The 22,584-nt window shown below is 44.3% G+C and overlaps 1 protein-coding gene across 1 annotated transcript in view; it reads left to right on the top strand.

Moving 5' to 3' along the window:
* The window catches only part of LRIG1 (leucine rich repeats and immunoglobulin like domains 1), a 125,500-nt gene extending 104,149 nt beyond the window's left edge, over positions 1–21,351 (top strand). Inside the window, exons 10-19 of the mRNA XM_063940925.1 lie at positions 593–664; positions 1,543–1,614; positions 1,989–2,152; positions 8,570–8,887; positions 10,494–10,775; positions 10,885–11,322; positions 11,764–11,811; positions 14,809–14,949; positions 15,367–15,666; positions 16,996–21,351. Coding sequence (XP_063796995.1) covers positions 593–664; positions 1,543–1,614; positions 1,989–2,152; positions 8,570–8,887; positions 10,494–10,775; positions 10,885–11,322; positions 11,764–11,811; positions 14,809–14,949; positions 15,367–15,666; positions 16,996–17,204 — 2,044 coding nt within the window. The 3' untranslated portion in view covers positions 17,205–21,351. The remainder of the gene's footprint in view (positions 1–592; positions 665–1,542; positions 1,615–1,988; positions 2,153–8,569; positions 8,888–10,493; positions 10,776–10,884; positions 11,323–11,763; positions 11,812–14,808; positions 14,950–15,366; positions 15,667–16,995) is intronic.
* Positions 21,352–22,584: the final 1,233 nt, after the last annotated feature.

Here is a 22,584-nt window from a genome sequence, read left to right as displayed (position 1 = left end):
AATGCGATCCAAATCACTCGAGATCTGAGCTTTTCCCAGGAAAATCGCATATTGGATGGTTTTCAGAACCAAGCCACGTCTGGGCTGCTCGTATCTAATATAAAGACTTGGATGAAAAGCACAGACATACTAGAAAGATAAAACAATAAATTCAGTGCCCATAAGAGCAGGGTCAAAAGTAAATAACGTGAAGGTGGAAAAGACCTTTAACAAGCTTGTAGAGCAGGAAGATGATGTGATTGTGCAATAAGCGAATACGTGTAAGACCTCCCGTCATGTACAACAAGTGCTCAAAATACATCAACAGAACTACTGCCTAAACAAATCCGCTGAATGACCGCTTTCTTACGGGATAAATACAGCTTGTCATCGCTGGGAAATTGCATTGAAGATAAAGGGATCTCATTTCAGTAGTCAAAAGAGAGAAAAGACCTAATTTCTGTAGTTTACATTTAAACAGCTGTATATCGGACACACTATCGGTTTCACCTCGACTAATTCTGTTTTTTTTTTCTTTTTCTTTCTTTCTTTCTTTTTTTTTTTTTATCCCTCTCCTTTTGTTTGTCTGACCCTTGATGTTTGGAAACTGCAGATCTCTGTTTGGAAACAAGATCAAGTCGGTGGCCAGAAACGCTTTCTCAGGCTTGGGGGCCCTGGAGCACCTGTGAGTGTCCCATCATGCATTGCGTTTTATAGTGGGCTGCCAAAAGTAGCTGCTTGAGAGGTCTGCAAGCAATTTAATAGCGTCTTTGTAAGCTGAGAAGCTCGTCCATTTGAGCAGGCCAGCTGCTTCCTTCTCATTATAAGTCAGCTTCAACTTTGGCCTCTTGTTGTGCCAGGAAAGAAGTTTGAGACCATATGGCAAATTTGGGCGCATTTTTTTTTATTTCGTGATTACTATGAGAATAGAGAACACTTGACTAATTCTCTTATGTTTCAAATTCTCCTCAATAGTCGCCACTTAGGCACTCGCATAAAGACACGCATGTGTTCACGTTCCCGATATGAGGGGCGATCACACGAGTGGGACAGATTGAGTTTTCCTCACGCAAGGCTGCAACAAGCTGTTTGTATGCAGCAAACGTGGCCAGACAAGAGACTATTATTTATTTATTTCCACTCCTTCCCTGAGGACTATGAATGCTTAAAGTACTGAATCAGCATTCGTTTCCTTTTAGAAATTAAGCGCAGCCAAGTTTGAAAAATCGCCAGGATGATGGTTTTGCTGCAATTATTTTTATTCTTATATATATATATATATATATATATATATATATATATATATATATATATATATATATATATATATATATATATATATATATATAATTTTTTTTTTTTTTCCCTTTTAAATATTTTTCTTTTTGTTAAACTATTTTAATACTATTATTTGCTAGCTCCAGGTACAGAAAAATTTATTTAATATTTCACATTTTTCCAAAGTTTGTACTTTTTTTTTTTTTGTCTGTGTGTGGTTAGCAGGCTAAAAAAAATTCTTGATTTTTTTTCTCTCCCCCCCGCCTTCCCTTCTTTTCCGGGCAGAAACCTTGGTGGTAACGCCATGCAGTCTGTGCAGGGTGAGGCGTTTGAAGAGATGAAGATGCTGAGAGAGCTGTAAGTGTTAACAAAAAGTTCCACTGCGCAGTGAGTCGTAAGTTTTTGTTGCGGCAGCCTTAAGCGAACTCGCAGGGTCCTCTGTGCACCCCAGACAGCAGGAGCGTTGGCTTATGCCTGCGGTGTTTGCACTACAAATGGCACATCAGTTAAATTCTCACAGCTGAGGCAGCGTTTTATGGAATGAGACAGTTTTACCGGAGGCGTTAACCTATCCATACGCAAGTAAGATAAGAAATGGTTGACATCGGGGTGGAATAATCTAGTCCTTAGCTAAGGAAGCCCAATTAGTGTCAAGCTGCAGTTGTGCTTAAGTGAGTGTAATCCTGAGTTGTGTGTGAAGCGCCTCAGTTGTACAATTGTCTTTTGTCCAGATACATCAACAGTGAGAGCTTCTTGTGTGATTGTCATCTCAAGTGGCTTCCTTCGTGGTTGACGAACAGAAATCTGCAGGCCAACGTAAAAGCCGTTTGTGCACATCCAGAGATTTTAGAGAACAAGAGTATTTTCAGTGTCCTGCCACTGAGCTTTGTTTGTGGTAAGGTCCATGTTTATTCTCTAGCTAATTATCAGTCCTAAAAAACAACTGTTAGGGCTTTTTTGTGGGTTTTTTTTTCCTTTAGCATTGCGCAGCGAGTAATTAAGATAAAAATCGACATGGCTAAGACACGGCGTAATACCCTCTTTACTGATACTGTACAGGATTGCCTAGATCTTAACTAAGGTGGCAGGTTAGGGGTAGGTGTGACTTTGAGGAACGGTGTACACCGATCAACACCACAAACACTGGTGAATCCGCTCTACGTTGACCAAGGCTGGTTCCTATTCTATACTGTTGAATGGGAATGTTTTGATTCTTAAAGTTGCACATCCGAAGGGAAGAACATTTCTAAGCACACTCTCAATGTAAGAATAAGAAAAAGAAATAAAGCTTGAAAAAAAAAAAATTGCCACATGTAATGAGCACTTTCCCAATGTTCCCTCGCTCATGGTTAATTTAAGCCATAAATTGGGCTAACCCGAACAGCAGTTTAGGGGAAAGCAGGAGAGTTCAATGTAATTAAATAAGTGAGTCTAAAGCGGTGGGAAGGTGGCCTGTCCTGCAACATTTATATTATAGACATTGTGCCTCCTTAAGGTGTGCGGTCATCCATGGCAACCAGGTGCAAATGATGCAAGTGTGCTGTCACCTATAAAAATGAGGCGCGAATGACACAAGTTACCTATGGCAACCAGGTGCAAATGGCACCACTGTTGCCTAGAGCAACCAGATGGAAGTAGCACAAATATGCAGTCAACTTTAACAACCAGGGAAATGTAACAAGTTTGCTGTCACCCATAGCAACCAGATGCAGCTGGTAAAGGTCTGATCTTACCTACGAGGCAGAAATATTGTGTAACTATAGCTAAGGGCACATCACATGCACACGTATGCCAGATTGAACTACTGTAAAGTAACAGGAGTTACTGGGTCTGCATACTATGACCATATAACTGTATCCCGAGACCACCCTCGTGCCCCGACTGAATAATAGACCAGTATCAAAAACTCTTAAGGACACATATGTGCGGAACATGTGTTGCTTTCTGCTCACACCCAAATCCAAGTATTTCTCTCCTCTGTGGTCCAGCTGGCCCTACGTCCTGGACAGCTGAAAACACAACCCCCACAGCACAAACAAAAGGTTTCCAAAGACAAGGTACTCGAAGATCAAGCTTCATTATAAATGTTTTTGTTTTAGATCTGTACGTGGCTTGGAACGTTTTGAATTGCTTATTTAGTTTACTGATTTGTGCATTCCAGCAGAGGAACTTGCAAAAATAGAGATTCGTCATTCCTGGTTTAAACTTACCACATGTGCAGAGAGCAAAGTATTGTCATGCAGTAGTTACCAGCGAGGAGAAGGGGGGGGGGGCGATTACTCTCCTGTCTGGTTTTCTTCTTGCAGTTTAGATTAAAACCAGTGAAGCAATTACTGTATATATATTTTTTAATAAGTACATTGGTTTCATTAGTATTACAATAACTTTACTGATCACAATGTTCATTTAAACAATATACTCCAATAATGCTGAGATCTCATACACTAAGGGGAGACGCTGAGAGACTCGTGTAGCGTTGAACACATTTGCGCCCCGAATATAATAAGGAATAAAATAGGGGTCTATTCATGAAGCAGTGAAAAGTGTGGAGAAGTTGCCCATGGCAACCAATCAACATTAAAGTAACATTTATAATTTGCATACTAAACAATTGTACGGAGCAGCTGATTGGTTGCCGTGGGCAACTTCTCCACAGGCTCACTTCTCCACTGTTTTCACTGCTTCATTAATAGACCCCCTATGGGATTATGGTCAGGATATGCACCAAGTTTAGCAGTTAGCAGCCGATTGGCTGGTACTTAATCTCTCTCCACTTTGTCACTCTTCAAGGCTTAGTACATCTCCCCCAAGATGTTTTTAAAGACAAGCATGTGTTGTTTTCGCCTTTACAATCAAATGGGAATATTCTTTCCTGTCAGTCCAATAAGAAATATGAAGTAATGCTAAAAGACAGCAGCCATGACAGTGCCAGAGGTCTGTCAGCCAATGGCCCTCATTCCAAGTTGATCGCTCGCTAGCTGCTTTTAGCAGCATTGCAAATGCTAGGCCGCCGCCAACTGGGAGTGTATCTTAGCTTAGCAGAATAGCGAACGAAAGGTTAGCAGAACTGCTACTAAATAATTCCCTGCAGTTTCTGAGTAGCTCCAGACCTACTCCTAGATTGCGATCAGCTCGGTCCGTTTAGTTCCTGCTTTAACGTCACAAACACGCCCTGCGTTCGGCCAGCCAATCCCCCGTTTCTCCAGCCACTCCTGCGTTTTTTTCCTGGCACGCCTGCGTTTTTTAGCACACTCCCTGAAAACGCCAAGTTGCCGCCCAGAAACACCCACTTCCTGTCAATCACACTACGATCGAGCGATGAAAAAAACGTCGCTCGAGCTTGTGTAAATCTCCAAAGTTTTGTGTTAAATTACTTAGCGCCTGCGTGCTGTGTACCATGCGCATGCGCATTTTTCACCTAATCGCTGCGTTGCGAAAAACGGCAACGAGCGAACAACTCGGAATGACCACCAATCAGCAGAGACTTGCTAGTCGTAGTGACGCATTTATACCTGGGCATCCAGCTTTACCTCAGCCGCAGTAATGTAAACATGCGCTTATTGTACTTGGCCTATGCCTGTCCAGACCTTCCCATACCCAATTCAGCCCCTCCAAGTGTAAAAATCCTGTATACAAAAATTTGGTTCTCATGCATGGTACAGATATTTATTTTTGCTACAAAAATAGAGCTAGGTAGGTAGGTGCACACCTGAACAATTTCACCCACAATCATAGCAACTTTACTAGTTTCTGAGCAATAAAATTATATGTACACACTAGTGATTTATATGTCCTAAGAGGGTTGGGCTTGAAATGGCAGTCAGAATACCGAATGCGGCATCCCGATGATCAGAATCCCGACAGGCTAAACCTAACCCTCCCACCTCCGCAGCCTAACCCTAACCAACCCTGCGGCTGCATAGACCTAACCCTCCCACCCCCTAACCCTCCCTGGTGGTGCCTAAACCTAACCCCCCCGCCTCCGCAGCCTAACCCTAACCTACCCTGGTGATGCCTACACCTAACCCTCCCACCCCCTAACCCTAACCCTCCCTGGTGGTGCCTAAACCTAGCCCTCCCGCCTCTGCAGCCTATCCCTAACCAACCCTGTGGCTGCATAAACCTTACCCTCCCTGGTGGTGCCTAAACCTAACCCTCCCACCCCCGCATCCTAACCCTAACCCTCCCTGGTGTTGCCTAAACCTAACCCTCCCGCCTCCGCAGCCTAACCCTAACCCTCCCTGGTGGTGCCTAAACCTAACCACCCCGCCTCCGCAGCCTAACCCTAACCAACCCTGGGCCGCATAAACCTACCCCCCCCATCCCCCCTCACAGCCTAAACCCCCCCCCCTTCCTTCCCCATCACAGCTTACCTCTCTGGCGGCCAGGCGGATTCTCGTTCAGGATCCCGCTGCCGGGCTGGTGACCCTATTCGGGTGTCGAGATTCTGGCGTCTGTATTCTGCCTGCCGGGATCCCAATCTAAGTTAGTCACAAAGGTGGCTATTTAAATGAATTATCGTCTGAAAAGTTGGACAGATCAGAAATTCACGGGGCGGTATTCAATTCTTTTCACTCCCTTCCACACCTGTTCTGTTTCTGCCCTCGTAGGCGTGGTATCCTTATTATAGCGCGCTACCCCTGGGGTAGCGAGGCACCCAACAGTTTACACAGCAAAACCTAATTACTATGGGTGTGATATGCGCGATAACGGGGATCATTTTAGAAAGGAGATTGGGCGTGATATATCATTTGAATACCACCTGCAGAGTCTAAAAAATGTGGATGAAATGCAAGTCAGATCCAATTGTCCGACCCGCCTGGTTTTATAACTGTAATCGGCCTTGGCTGCTGTGTACTCACACTAAGGGGTATATTTACTAAAATTCGTATTTTTCTGAATGAGGTTAAAGTTCAAACACGAATGACATCGAAAGTGTGAATTTGCAACTTTTTTAATTTTGTACGCCTCATTTACTATGCTGTCGTATTCTGCATTTTAATTTTTTCCGATGTCGATGTCATTCGTAATTTCGGCCAGTGTTTTACGTGAGTGATTAGTAAAACACTGCCGAACTTAACACAATGAATCCCGGCCGGATCTGTGAGATCCGTGCAGGGCTTCATTGTGTACCTTTAAAACAGTGTTTAAAGAGTTAAAAATCAGAAAAAAAATTGCGTGGGGTCCCCCCTCCTAAGAATAACCAGCCTCGGGCTCTTTGAGCCGGTCCTGGTTGTAAAAATATGGGGAAAAATTGACTGGGGATCCCCCATATTTGAATAACCAGCACCGGGCTCTGCGCCTGGTCCTGGTGCCAAAAACACGGGGGACAAAAAGCGTAGGGGTCCCCCGTATTTTTAACACCAGCACCGGGCTCCACTAGTCAGAGAGATAATGCCACAGCCGGGGGACACTTTTATATAGGTCCCTGCGGCCCTGGCATTAAATCACAAACTAGTCACCCCTGGCTGGGGTACCTTGGAGGAGTGGGGACCCCTTAAATCAAAGGGTCCCCCCCTCCAGCCTCCCAAGGGCCAGGGGTGAAGTCCGAGGCTGTCCCCCCCCCCATCCAAGGGCGGCGGATGGGGGGCTGATAGCCAAGTGTAAAAAGAAGAATATTGTTTTTTGTAGCAGTACTACAAGTCCCAGCAAGCCTCCCCCGGAAGCTGGTACTTGGAGAACCACAAATACCAGCATGCGGGGGGGGGGAACGGGCCCGCTGGTACCTGTAGTAGTACTACTACAAAAAAAATACCCAACATAAAACAGAACACACACACCGTGACAGTAAAACTTTATTACATACATGCACACCTACATACACACATACTTACCTATGTTCACACGAGGCTCGGTCCACTTCTCCACGTAGAATCCACGGGGTACCTGTGAATAAAATTATACTCACACAATCCAGTGTAGCTTCTGTCTTCCTTGTAATCCACGTACTTGGCAAAAAAACAAACCGGAAAACCCGAACCACGCACTGAAAGGGGTCCCATGTTTACACAGGGGACCCCTTTCCCCGACTGGCGGGACCCCCCGTGACTCCTGTCAAAGAGGATCCCTTCAGCCAATCAGGGAGCGCCACGTTGTGGCACTCTCCTGATTGGCTGTGCGCTCCTGAGCTGTCAGTCAGGCTGCGCACTGAAGATACAATGTAGCGCATAGGCGCTCCATTGTATCCAATGGTGGGAACTTTGCGGTCAGCGGTTGAGGTTACTCGCAGTCAAGTGTGAATTAGAATTTTTAGTAAATTACCGAGTTGTATCAAATAACAGGCCTATTTGACCGATGGTGTATTTATTCGTATTTTTTTTTCTTTCACTTCCAAAAAAATACGAATGCCCTCATCACTGCCGAGATTTTAGTTTAGTAAATTCCCGAGATGACACTTTGACGAAAAAACACCAAATCGTAAATATACCCCTAAGACAATGATCGGCCCAATAATTGCACAGTGTGTACCATTATCAAACACTTTATTCATAATCCGTGAACACGTAAGAACATTTTTTATGTTTATTAGCATACGCAGAGTTATAAAAAAAGGCCTCTGCTGTAAACACAATGATTATCCCACCAGTGTTTGGGTGTTTAAAAGGAAATAAACTGTTTTAAGCTTCATTTCCCGGCAATAACAGTGTCCAAGCTTCACATTAAAACCAAAATAACACCCTCGCCTTTTATGCAGTAACCATCTACCATCCGCAAATAGCTATTAGGCTGAAAATAGGTCCTAGCAGTCAGGGTGCCAGGGAACTGTGGGGAATGGGGGGAGGGAGGTGGGGCGTACGGATCAAAGTGTAACAAAGAAAATCAAGCTCTTAATCTGTAACAGATTTAGGCAACCTGTGCTTATCCAGCTGTTGGTGGACTACAGATTCCAGCAAGCATTGTCTGCCTGTACTGAGCAACAGGTTGCCTAACATATAAACTCCATTTTTGTCTCTAATTATCACACTTTCCGTACAAGTAAATTAAATGACTTCCTTGTTTAAAAAGATTTAATCATATATAACATTTTAGTACATGGGGGTAGATTTATAAAACCTTGGAGAGAGATAAAGTACCATCCAACCAGCTTCTCTTGCCATTTTACAGGCTGTGTTTGAAAAACGACCGTTAGATGCTAATTGATTAGTACTTCTCTCTCTCTCTCTGTGATTTGATTCATCTCCCCCATAGTGACTAAAGTACTGACCTGGCCATAATGTGAAGTGGATGGAATATTCTTCCAGCATGCTGGTAATATGTAATGTGATGTTTCGAGGTGATCTTAAGTGAATGTTCTCCATCTCTGGTCTCCTAGATGATCTGCCGAAGCCGCACATCACCGTGCAGCCGGAGAAGACCATGGCGGTGGTCGGGAAGGATGTGCGCTTTTCCTGTTCCGCCGCAAGCAGCAGCAGCTCCCCCATGACCTTTGTGTGGAAGAAAGACAGCGAGATCTTGCACAATCCGGATATGGAGAACTTTGCCAATGCCCGGGAGGATGGCGATGTGATGGTCCACACGGCGATTCTGCACCTGCGCAATGTGACGTTTGAACACAAGGGACAGTACCAGTGTATCATTACCAATCATTTTGGTTCTACGTACTCCAGCAAAGCTGGACTGACTGTACATGGTGAGTGAGGGTCCTTCTAGGCCAATATACAGCCTCAATAGGGCTACACACTGCTATTAACTTATAGAACTTTATCAATATATATTCTCTTACACAGTTTCCAATATTGATAGGCAACCTTACTTGTAGTACTCTTTATTTTACTTTATTGAGACCACGTTGCTACAATCTGCAAACCCTTAGTACTGCTACTGGCTTACAGTACTGAGGACTGGTACTTACTGATGTTTTGCATTGATAAGTGGAAGTGACAGTGCATGTCAAACGCTAACGTCTATTTATAGCAGTTGGGAGGTCGTTGCAGGTCACATGCGCTTCCCCGGTACAATCACTTGCAGAGTATGCAGGTGAATGGAACAAGCATCGTTTGGAAAAACTCAGAGTTACAGCAACGCTCCAGAGCGAGTAGCACTGCGTGTGTGTGGACACTGGAAACGGTGGTTTCCATTATCAGATCCAACAACGGGCCTGATTCAGAGCTGGACAAATGCATTTGAAGCTGTAAAATTGTACGCCGCCACACCGAAAATATGCAAATGCTGCAGCCGCCTGGATTCGTATTGAGGCGCACAGCGGCAGCTTCTTACAAATTCGCAGCATCGGTTTCAGAAGAGTCGGTTATTGATGTTACGCCTATGGCTGCAGGTAGTAAGACGCTGCAGCTGCCTACAGGACCGCAGTCGCAGCCTCAAACCCCCCCCCCCCCCCCCCCCCCAAGATGCCTGCGTTTTTGCAGCCACTCCACGTTACCTCCCCTAAGCGCTCCCTGATTGAAAATCACTTTGCAAATAAATCCTCTTTGTGGCCGCCATCGCAAGATCATTGTGGCACTTGTGCAATTCTGATACATGCTCAGATCACCGATAATCGATCTGCAAAAATATTGGGCCACACATACATTGCTGTAACGTTAACCTGAGTACACCATATTATATTAACATCAGTGGGGTGGATGTATTTATGTGGGTCTGGGACTCAGGGTCGACAGTACAAAGGTCGACACACCTTAGGTCGACATGGACAAAAGGTCGACAGGAACAAGGTCGACATGGAAAAAGGTCGACATGAGTTTTTTATGTGTCGTTTTCTTCGTAGAGTGACCGGGAACCCCAATTGGTGCACCACGTTCGCTCGCCATGCTTCGGGCATGGTGCTTTCGCTCCGCTACCGCTTCGCTCGGCACACTTTACCGTTCCAATCGTAGTCCACGTGGATCGTTAAGTATGAAAAGGTTAAAAAAAAGAAAAAATCGTGAAAAACTCATGTCGACCTTTTTCCATGTCGACCTGGTTTATGTCGACCTTTTGTCCATGTCGACATAAGGTGTGTCGACCAATTGGCGTCGACCTAAAGTGTGTCGACCTTTGTGCTGTCGACCTGGAGTCCGGATACCATTTATGTTGGGGTGGAAGATTCTGTACTTTTAACGTCCAGCAGAAGTTGCCCTTTTGATGTCCCTATTGCAGCAAGGACGGAATAACAATGTTTGCATATCTTGAGTTGGGAGATGTTGTAATGGTGGGAGATCTGATTGCGTACAAAGATCGCGCTTTAGCTTCTACATGGATCGTGATCCTTACTTATTGTATCATCTGTTTGATTACAGTTCTGCCGTCTTTCACCAAAACCCCAAGCAATAGGAACATAAGGGTGGGCACCACGGCTAGACTGGAGTGTGAGGCAACTGGAGACCCCACTCCAGAAATCGCTTGGCAGAAAGACGGGGGTACAGATTTCCCTGCTGCCCGGGAGCGACGCATGCATGTCATGCCCGAAGATCACGTCTTCTTCATTACAGCCGTGACGATCGAGGACATGGGAGTGTACAGCTGCACAGCACAAAACCCGGCCGGATCCGTATCTGCCAATGCAACATTAACAGTACTTGGTAAGTGTGCAAAGGTTTCGCTAATAAAAATGAAAACAGAAATAAAAACGAGTCATCTGTACAATGTTTGTGGCACTCACTTGTCGTCCTTGTCGCTTTGTACTTTCAGAGATGCCGTTTTTGGCACATCCCCTCGAAGACCGCACAGTTTACGCAGGGGATACACTAGCACTGCAGTGCAAAGCCAATGGTAGCCCGACACCACGCATCACCTGGCTGAAAGGCGACGAGCCCCTCCTTATGACAGAACGGCACCATTTTACTACAGGCAACCAGTTCCTCATAATACGCAATGTAGTGCAGGAAGATGCTGGGAAATATACCTGTGAGATGTCCAACACACTCGGGACGGAACGCGCTTACAGTCAAGTGAGCATTACACCCATGACCAGCTGTGCATCAGAGTCTACCAAGATGGAGGGGGCCATGACGTTTGGCATAATCACCATCGCTGTGGTGTGTAGCATTGTCCTTACCTCTCTGGTGTGGGTGTGTATTATCTACCAAACCAGGAAGAAAAGTGAGGAGTACAGCGTCACCAACACAGGTAATTCCCGCTCATTCTTTCCTCAGGAAATACAGCGATGCCTTTAAAATGGAAGTTATTTTATTGTTACTGACCTCACCCCAAATCTACAGTGCCAGGTGCCATTTTGCTTAGTAAATGACTTGAGCGTCTGCTCCATGTGCTTCCTCTCCATTATTTGTATAGTGTGCCACCAGCATTGGGGAGGGACAAGTAGAAAAAGTCAGAATTGTCACAAACTGATGAGATTTAAGAAACAAAGACTCACTGAGCCAGTCCTTAGTCCTGTGTTACTAATAAATGCTTGATTTCAGGGAAACATATTTGGTTCTTATAGTTAGTTTCGTGGTTGTACTGAAATCCTGGATCCACTCACCAGCAATACAGAAATACCTGTTGTTGTTGTTGTTTTGTCTTTTTACTCTAAAACCAAGTAACCAGAAAACATGTTCTGCTTTACAGATGAGACCATTGTCCCACCAGATGTGCCGAGTTATTTATCATCGCAAGGTATGTTATAGGAACGCTCTTATCGGCATTGGGTCCTTGTTTCCTGAGCTAGCCGCTGTATGAGGAAGCAGGGCCATCATTATAGACCAGTAACAGTCGCTCGTCATGCGCTGTTCCCTGAGCTTGCCGCTGTCTGAGGAATCAGTGCCGCCATTATAGACCAGTAACAGTCGCTCGTCATGCGCTGTTCCCTGAGCTAGCTGCTGTCTGAGGAAGCAGGGCCATCATTATAGACCAGTAACAGTCACTTGTCATACGCTGTTCCCTGAGCTAGTCGCTGTCTGAGGAAGCAGGGCCATCATTATAGACCAGTAACAGTCACTTGTCATGTGCTGTTCCCTGAGCTAGTTGCTGTCTGAGGAATCAGGGCCATCATTATAGACCAGTAACAGTCGCTTGTCATGCTCTGTTCCCTGAGCTAGTCGCTGTCTGAGGAATCAGTACCGCCATTATAGACCAGTAACAGTCGCTCATCATGCGCTGTTCCCTGAGCTAGTTGCTGTCTGAGGAAGCAGGGCCATAATTATAGACCAGTAACAGTCGCTCGTCATGCTCTGTTCCCTGAGCTTGCCGCTGTCTGAGGAATCAGTGCCGCCATTATAGACCAGTAACAGTCGCTCGTCATGCGCTGTTCCCTGAGCTAGTCGCTGTCTGAGGAATCAGTGCCGCCATTATAGACCAGTAACAGTCACTTGTCATGCGCTGTTCCCTGAGCTAGCCGCTGTCTGAGGAAGCAGGGCCATCATTATAGACCAGTAACAGTCGCTCGTCATGCTCTGTTCCCTGAGCTAGTCGCTGTCTGAGGAATCAGTGCCGCCATTATAGACCAGTAACAGTCGCTCGTCATGCTCTGTTCCCTGAGCTTGCCGCTGTCTGAGGAATCAGTGCCGCCATTATAGACCAGTAACAGTCGCTCGTCATGCGCTGTTCCCTGAGCTAGTCGCTGTCTGAGGAATCAGTGCCGCCATTATAGACCAGTAACAGTCACTTGTCATGCGCTGTTCCCTGAGCTAGCCGCTGTCTGAGGAAGCAGGGCCATCATTATAGACCAGTAACAGTCGCTCGTCATGCTCTGTTCCCTGAGCTTGCCGCTGTCTGAGGAATCAGTACCGTCATTATAGACCAGTAACAGTCACTTGTCATGCGCTGTTCCCTGAGCTAGCCGCTGTCTGAGGAAGCAGGGCCATCATTATAGACCAGTAACAGTCGCTCGTCATGCTCTGTTCCCTGAGCTTGCCGCTGTCTGAGGAATCAGTACCGCCATTATAGACCAGTAACAGTCGCTCGTCATGCGCTGTTCCCTGAGCTAGCTGCTGTCTGAGGAAGCAGGGCCATCATTATAGACCAGTAACAGTCACTCGTCATGCGCTGTTCCCTGAGCTAGTTGCTGTCTGAGGAAGCAGGGCCATCATTATAGACCAGTAACAGTCGCTCGTCAAGCTCTGTTCCCTGAGCTAGCTGCTGTCTGTGGAAGCAGGGCCATCATTATAGACCAGTAACAGTCGCTCGTCATGCTCTGTTCCCTGAGCTAGCTGCTGTCTGAGGAAGCAGGGCCATCATTATAGACCAGTAACAGTCGCTCGTCATGCGCTGTTCCCTGAGCTAGTCGCTGTCTGAGGAAGCAGGGCCATCATTAGAGACCAGTAACAGTCACTTGTCATGCGCTGTTCCCTGAGCTAGTCGCTGTCTGAGGAAGCAGGGCCATCATTAGAGACCAGTAACAGTCACTTGTCATGCGCTGTTCCCTGAGCTAGTCGCTGTCTGAGGAAGCAGGGCCATCATTAGAGACCAGTAACAGTCACTTGTCATACGCTGTTCCCTGAGCTAGCCGCTGTATGAGGAAGCAGGGCCATCATTATAGACCAGTAACAGTCGCTCGTCATGCGCTGTTCCCTGAGCTAGCTGCTGTCTGAGGAAGCAGGGCCATCATTATAGACCAGTAACAGTCGCTCATCATGCGCTGTTCCCTGAGCTAGTCGCTGTCTGAGGAAGCAGGGCCATCATTATAGACCAGTAACAGTCGCTCATCATGCGCTGTTCCCTGAGCTAGTCGCTGTCTGAGGAAGCAGGGCCATCATTATAGACCAGTAACAGTCGCTCATCATGCGCTGTTCCCTGAGCTAGTCGCTGTCTGAGGAAGCAGGGCCATCATTAGAGACCAGTAACAGTCACTTGTCATACGCTGTTCCCTGAGCTAGTCGCTGTCTGAGGAAGCAGGGCCATCATTTTAGACCAGTAACAGTCACTCGTCATGCGCTGTTCCCTGAGCTAGTTGCTGTCTGAGGAAGCAGGGCCATCATTATAGACCAGTAACAGTCGCTCGTCATGCTCTGTTCCCTGAGCTAGTCGCTGTATGAGGAAGCAGGGCCATCATTTTAGACCAGTAACAGTCACTTGTCATGCGCTGTTCCCTGAGCTTGCCGCTGTCTGAGGAATCAGTGCCGCCATTTTAGACCAGTAACAGTCACTTGTCATGCGCTGTTCCCTGAGCTAGCCGCTGTCTGAGGAAGCAGTACTGTCATTATAGACCAGTAACAGACAAAACATGTTTTATTATCAAAACATACAGAGGTCTTATTTTGGAAATAATAAACCACATTCTGCTGGTAGCACTTCGCTTATTAACTCCCTGACCACTCAGTTGCTATAGTTGGCTATCGGGGTCACCAAAATTTTGGGACAGACTGGGTGCTATGGGTTAAGGTCCCCAACAACTTAGGGTTATCCCTCATTTGCACTTTTGCGCTCCTACAGAGGCTAGACCAGGATAATCTATACCCCCCACCCCAACTGCCCTTGCTGACATGGTAGCCGAAGTCTAGCAGGGAGATAGCCCTCTTCCAACTCCAATGGAGCTTTACTGAGGAGCAATGGCTGAAATGCCGGATCTCTGATTCAGGCTGTGCCCCCACTTGCTATATGTACTCAGTGTGCTTGGTTAATAACACACAACTTGGCGCACGTTTGGATGAGTGACAGATTGGTCTTCTCTTCCAGGAATATGCTCTAATGATGGGACAGGAGACACGGATGTAGAGGCTTGCAATGTGGGGTACAGGCAGCCAAGACTTTGCATAGGATGCAACTCAGATGAGCCATGTAAGATGGCGGATGGGTTGTTCAGTACGGATAATACAGGTAAGATGCATTCTGGTTAGCAGCTTATAAAGCAAAGCTAAGATAAAAGAAAGAAAAAATAATTTTCCATTTTCATGGCCGTGAACCATACAAACTATATTTACATTCAGCGCACCAGATTTATTTTTTAATATTTGAATTGATTAATATACTGCAGGTGGAGATGTTTTACTTTCTGTTATGCATATAAAGTCCCGTACAGCGTAACAGACCAGTGCCACCCATACACCATACTGTAATGAAGACTAGTTAGCTAGAACGCTTAAATGAATATACAATTATTCCTCCATCCATTTCTAGATCATTACTGTTATGTTGTCATCTGCAGTGTTCATTTAATAGCTTCTAATACATGATGCAGGAGGGACATGTGCATGTTTTAAAACCAGAACGTGTCTTCTTTTACCGATCCTACAGGCTACGGATATCCGGTTGTATGTACAGACTGCATGGAGGGTCGTGCTATGTACAGCAAGGACACAGACTATTGTCCAGAGACATTGCCATCCATAGACTGTTTATACGAAAAGTCAAAAAGTGAGCATGAAATCTATCTGAATACTATTGACCACTCCAGGCTGCCAAATGGTCACCAAAGCATTGGGACAATAAACTACAACAAAATGGCCGACTGTGAGCTTGTGTATCCAAGCAACCATGAGAGGGATCCTCTCTGCAGCAAACAGCAGTCACATGTATTGATCTCTGATGCACAAGGTACAGTATAGTGCTCTCCATTGCACAAAGACACTATATGTATCCAGATTCTGTAATAAGATACAGTTTATATTGCAAAGTGTTACGCAGTGCTATACCCTCTACCCTCCCTATCCCACTTCCATTGTTATATATTACTTATTAGTGCTTGGGCCGCAATTTTTGCCCAATCTGCTTCTTTATGCTGATGCCGCGGCCTTCTTTCGAACTAAGATACCCACTCGCAGCGCCTCCCACCTGCGCAAATCTGTCTCAGTGCATCTTTAGACACACCACCGAAACTTAAACCATCCCTGCGGTAGGTGCAGTTTTTCCATGCTGAGTATGGCGTCCTGTGTGACTGAATGTGCAGCCCCTTATAGCGTCACAGCCACGTCTGCCTAGCTACCCCAGAAACGCCAACAAAAATCAACTCTCCCTGCATCCAAATTCATTCTGCATCAAGTCGGGAGCGCGAGCAGTACTTAAGACATCGCCCAACTGCATGCGTATGGGCTTAGCATGCAACTCGGAATCAGGCCCAAAGTGATGAGGTCACATGGCTCTTAGTTGACCTCATGACGAATGTGACATGTCTTGATCTCCATAATGAGTGATTGCTCCACTTGGTCCCGGCGTCAAGCGGCTATATCCAGGGCCTTATTATGCATATGGTGAACTACGCTGAAGCCTAGGTGGGGCTGTCAGTTTTTCTTTTTTGCTGAGGCACTGTTGCATGCGCCCTAGGGCTCTAGTAGTATGCCTGGCATGAGTGAGCTGGCAGTACCAGTGCCACACTGCTAACGTCAGGCGTCTTTTTTTTTTTGCCAAAAATGCGTCTTATTCGCATCGCTATGCGAATAAGACGCACAAGCAGACTCTGCTGATTAATATATGCAGCATGCCTATATTCTGTGTGCCACCGTGGCTGTATCTGCTTACGAATTGCTAGGTTAGGGGTTTCCAGGTAAAACACTGTAACGTGGCATGTTGTATGCACACAGAATATGGGCATGCCACGTATCCCTTTAATCAGCAAAGTCTGCCTGTGCGTCTTATTCACATAGTAATGGGAGTGACAAATTTTTTGGGGGAAATACACAAAAAGATGATCGGCGTTAGTAAACGCACTCACGACTAGGTGCAACTAGAAGGGCTGTTTAATGTGACTGCAACAAACCTCCGCACTGTCAGAAAGCCACACCTACAAATCACACACAATGCAAATCACATATAAAACAGAACTACTGCAGGCGAGGTTGACACAGGAGCTGCAGCCATGAGACTGAGGGGAGGGGGAGGGACTCTTTAATGCCTCATTAACCAAACACTCTTTAATATCTTTTATAGGTTCACACCTGGAGCCATTAATCAAGTCACCTGAAAGAGGGGGATTATACCACCCCCCAGTACCGGACTGTTCAGTACAGCAAACACCATACATAACAGATTCTGTACCCGAGGGTACAGCTAAACAGACTATGCTTTCCAACGGACATGCAGTACCACCATTGCCGCCCGGCCACAGGCCTCTCAGTGGCTCAGAGGACTGGGAATGACTGCTGTGTGCAAAGGAGAATAAATGACTTTAGATATTGCACTGAACTGGCACATATTCTTCTACCTCAGCTCCTGAACTCGCTATTTAGGGGTAAACGGAAAATAATAAATGAGGTATGAATCAAACACTTTTATGGGAAAACATCGCACGTCATCCTCGCCGGGATACATGGTACTTTACAGACTTCTAATACAGGTGTTGATAGCTCAAACGTTGTATTGCATTGGTGGCACAATAATGCAAGAGACTTGTAAGTAGTGAAACAAAAGAAAATGTATTTGATACATTGTACATAAGAGTTTTCATAAATATATATATATAAATATGTAAATATCTAAACTAGATTTAAATATATACCTATATGTTTTACAGAGTCTATTTTAATTGTTAGTGCATGGAGAACACGATAACAGCTGTGAAATGTGTCACTGGTTTTCGAAAATGAATGAATTAGGTGCCTTATTGTAAAAACAAAAACAAATGTGGGTTAATTTATGGAGGGCTAGGGGTGCAGCTGGCTATATGGTTTCTCCCGCCGTGTACAATACTTTCCGGTATATATAGATCATTTTTGCAAAAGTCTTCAAAATTCCTTGTGAAATGTAGGGGAACGTAAACCCTGTGCTTTGGCAGAAATATGGCAGCATGTAGTGAGCAATACAGCAAAGACTACCCACAGCCATTTCTAAAGTATCCCAAAAGATGCAATTAGTTTTTGTTTCTTAGTCGGAGCATATAGTCTGCCTATGCAGTACAAACACCATTAAGTATACCTTTTAAGTAGTCACTAAATCTTAGGGCCATGGGGCACATTTTTTATTAACGTAATATGGAGAAGCATGCCAGTATTTAGCAGCTGTCACTTCCAGCAGCCCGCTAGATCGCCCGCAGCCTAACCAAATGCCTTGACAAAAAAAATAAAGGTTAATTGCACTTATTTTTGTACCATCAATTGGAACTTTTTGGATCTTTGCAGCGTGGGAAACATGGAAGGAATAGTTTAATACTTAAAACAATTACAAAAACGTGCTCAAATATTACTCAATTATAATTGATGCTAAAACCGGCCAAAACATTACTATGGAGCCAACTTTGGATGAGATGACAACGAACAGGTCAAAAACGTCCTATATGGACCCACCTCCCTAAGATAGAACGTGGTACTCTGCCAGTTGTCAGCATTGTACGGGAGATACCAACCCACGCTCCCCCATCCTGCGCACAGCTGTATATACAAGCGGTGACGTGCATGGTTGATGTTTGGAAGGAGAAGCATTGCAGGCAGTGGTATCTCTTGATACATCAGGAATGGGAGCCCAGTGAATCTTGGGAGAGGGATTTCAATGGCCTCTTTTTCTTTTTGCACAACTTTCAGCACTAAAATCAGGGAAATCATTTGATGAAAACACCCTAAAATGGTCTTATCAAATCTTCTAAAGGTGTTAGCAACACCCCCACAAGTTGAATAAATCTCCCCCTTAGTCCTTTACGATGAGATCTTTCTATCGGACCTGATGAAATGGGGAAGGGGAGGGGGGGGGGGGGTTCTAGGGCCAGGGGAACGAATGAGATCTCTGCTGACTCGCATGTTAGCCGCTCACACTGTAAATAGCATGGATTTGCACTTTTGGGACATCTATTGCTGTGTATGAATGTAAGCCAAGTGCCAACATTTCTGACCATCTCTATAAATCCCTTATAAAGGGGTGCATCGTAGGAATCATGATGGTGGACAGTCTGGGACCCAAAGTCATGAATTGTACAATGTGTAGGAAATATCTGATCTAATGTGAATGCGTTACCAAACATCCACGAACAGAGCTGTGAGCGTTTCAATTTTGATTTTGTTTAATAGCATAATGTAAATGGTTATCCTTTGGTAGAGTTTAAAGAGAGACTATATTCTTCGGGAAAAAAAGTTTAGTAATTTTGCTGATTTTTTTTTTTTTTATGTCTACAGATGGGCAGAATAGAATTGGTTTCTCTGGGGGAGATGTATCAAAGCTTGGAGAGGGATAAAATCGAGAAAGTACCAACCAATTAGCTCCTGTCATTCTTCAAACACAGCCTGTAACATGGCTGTTAGAAGCTGATTGGCTGGTATTTTATCTCCCTCAAAGGTTGCTATATCTCTCCCTCTATAATACCTTCTTTGCTGTGGATGAGGAGGAGAGCGGGAATGGTAAAATGCCACCACAAAGTACGTAGGAACTCTAGTCCCAGCAACGTCTTCCCTTGCCTCTATTTTAAGGGGTATGTTTTTACCCAAATAACTTGCAGTATTTTAATATAGGAATTTTATCTATACATGAAAATGAGCTCTTCCATTCTGCACCTGGTTTTAATTTATTAATGTTGCGCTAAGAGAACAATTATGCTGAACCCTAGATCGTAGAGTGGCATTAGGGACCCCAAGTCTCTGTGTGTGATTATAACAAGCTCAGAATTAGTCTGTAGTAGATTGTATTGCAAATCTGACAGCAAACCACAAATACAGATTGGGGGACCGCTGACCCGGGTGGTATTCAGTATACCGGTTGTTGGGATCCCGGCGCACAGTATACCGGCGTCGGCATACCGACACCTTTTCTTCCTCTTGGGGGTCCACGACCCCGCTGGAGGGAGAACAGAGAGCGCGCCACGTCATTTGTGCTCACCCCCGCTGTCGGCAAGCCGGCGGTCAGGATCCCGGCGCCGGTATGCTGGCCGCCGGGGACCCCGGCCGCCGGCAACTCAAACTAAACCCGACCCCCCACACCGTGCAAATTTATGGATTACAGTTCAATTACACTATTGGCAAGATAACAGATTTTTTTTTATTTTTTAGTATGCTTGATTGGAAAATTTTAAATTGCATCATATTTCATTGGATTAAATCACAACTTTGTAATTATTCCTTTTTTTGAACTTTTTCCTGTTGTCCTCCCCACCTCTTCCCCAGTCATGTCTAAAATGGTTTAACTAAATCCCAAAAATCTACACAAATGATATCTTACTAAAGGAGGAGCAATAGCTGAATAAAATAATCAATATTTAGGAGGGAGGGTATTTATCAATGTATGGAGACAGAAAGGAGAGAGAGAAAGCACAAACCAATTAGCTCCTGTCATTCTTCAAACACAGCCTGTAACATGAGAGTTAGAAGCTGATTGGTTCGTATTTCCTCTCCGCTTTTCTAAATACCCCCTAGACATTTTCCAAAACTGCGTCCCTTCCACTAGTTACATGTAAACTCACCATTACCTGTTTTCCATACCCTTTTTTTATTGAGGTGTTGACTTTTAAAAACAGCTTTAAGCCTTCCATACGTACTGTATTGAGCTTCGTTCTAGCATGGTAACTGCTGCGTAGAGGGGACGGCCATTTTAAAAGCTGTGAAGTATGACAACAGTTGTAGAAGTCTAAATCGCAAGCTGAAAAAAAAATTAACTTTTTGTTTCCATTTATATTTGTTTTCTGGAATAGTTCAGGATTTTAGTGGAACCTAATTTATGTGTGGGCAGTTTACTTCACTCTTTCTCCAGAAAAGCTAATAATATATATATATATATATATATATATATATATATATATATATATAATGAGGGTACTAATTCATTTGGGTCGGTTTTAGGGACTAATTGTAGCCACGCAGGTCATCAGAATATTTGTCAAAGGCAGCACCTGAAGCTTTGACACTGAGCGCCATTTTGTTGCAGTAGCAGTGTCTCATGATAAGATGAGCCATGTGTTTGTTCTAGAAAATACCAATAGCATTACCAGACGCGAAGAACAAAGTATTACTAGGCCCTAGGCCTCTGTAGTAAAACTGTACTTACTCAGTTTCTTCATTTAAAAAATAAAAATAAAAAATATTTTTTAAGCTAAAGCACATTTGCCACATTTAGCCATAATATTTTTTGTTTTGGTGGGATAGTTGTGTTATTACTTCCAAAAACTATAGGAAAATGCTGCTTCTGAGAGGCAATGTGAAAAGGAAGTATTACTTATGTATAGTTATTTATTTATAGAAAATGTGGTACAATGTATATTGAAAAATACTGAAGTTACTGACAAATGGCATTGAAGTGTCTTTACTAAATGATTGTTATAACGCGGCAAAGCTTTTTTTGTTGTTGAAAAATAAAGAGAAAATTAAGAGAAAATGACCTGTGTTGTATTTTTTTTTCTTCAATGAGTTGTAACACATTGGGGTCTATTCAATCGATACGACAAGTCGGAAAAACTTAATTTCCCAACTTTTATAGGTTGAATGTGGAGTCGACCTATTCAAGTCTGTTGCCATTTTTCCGACCTGTTGGAAATTCCAACTTGCTGGAAAATACGTGGATCGGCGGATTAGCCGCGGATGCACGTATTTTGTCGAATTTGCAGGCATTTTCAACAGGTTTTTGGCCCGTTTTCAACAGTCGATTCGGAGAGGATCCAACACTAATTGAATACTGCCCATAGGGAGGGAGTTATCAAAGCGTGCAGAGAGATAACATGAAGTACCAACCAATCTGCTCCTAAATGTAATTTCTTGATTGCAGCCTGTAAAATGACAGTTAAAAGCTGATTGGTTAGTACTTTCTCCACTGTTTGATTCATCTCCCCCTAATGAGCATGTTTTACCAATTGAAACATCACACTCTTTATCTGCAGGAATAGATGAATTTAACAATGATGAGATTTAACAATGAGAAAATGATACAAAAACAAGTACAGGTTTTTCTTATTCCAGAAAGTTTTATTAAAGTCCTCTCAATGCATACAACCTTTGTTGTATCTGATTGAGCAAATCAGTAGGTATTCATGTATTGGTTCTTAAATATTTGTTGTAGGTGACAAAAAGCTAGTGTAGCCTAGCACTAACTGACACTTGTGACTTTTAGGTCTCAGCTGCCCACAAGTATGGCTAAACCAAATAACTTAGTAAAGTTCCGAGTATGAATGCTACATTCAAGGTTAAAAGGCTTTAAGAAATTCTACAAATACCAAAATATTTATCTATGTTCAAAGAAGAGAGTTGTGAGGGAGCCCTGTCTAAATTCTTAAGAGCTTATGCTGAAGAAATTCCAAAAATGCTGAGGTGACTGACAAGCCAGTGTATTAGTACAAGAGCTGTACCTGCACGCTCCAAGGAAAGGGGTCTTATTTATTGTCTGCAATCAGTAAATGTTGTAGCCCACAATTCCAAACTTCTCGTGATATTCTAGACCAGAAAACAGGAAACTTAAAACATACTCATACACTGTAGGTGACTTATTCAACTGCATTGAGTCTTCTTCAGAGGCCCAGGCTATTCTGATGTTCCGGTCACCTGACGTAGGTGGATTACCTAGAACACAGTTTCTCAAACTCGGTCCTCAGGATCCCACACGGTTCATGTTTTGCAG

Source organism: Pseudophryne corroboree, chromosome 9, assembly GCF_028390025.1.
Source record: "Pseudophryne corroboree isolate aPseCor3 chromosome 9, aPseCor3.hap2, whole genome shotgun sequence".
Lineage (NCBI taxonomy): Eukaryota > Metazoa > Chordata > Amphibia > Anura > Myobatrachidae > Pseudophryne > Pseudophryne corroboree.
Note: the sequence above shows the minus strand (reverse complement) of the source record. Positions and strands in the feature narration are given on the sequence as shown.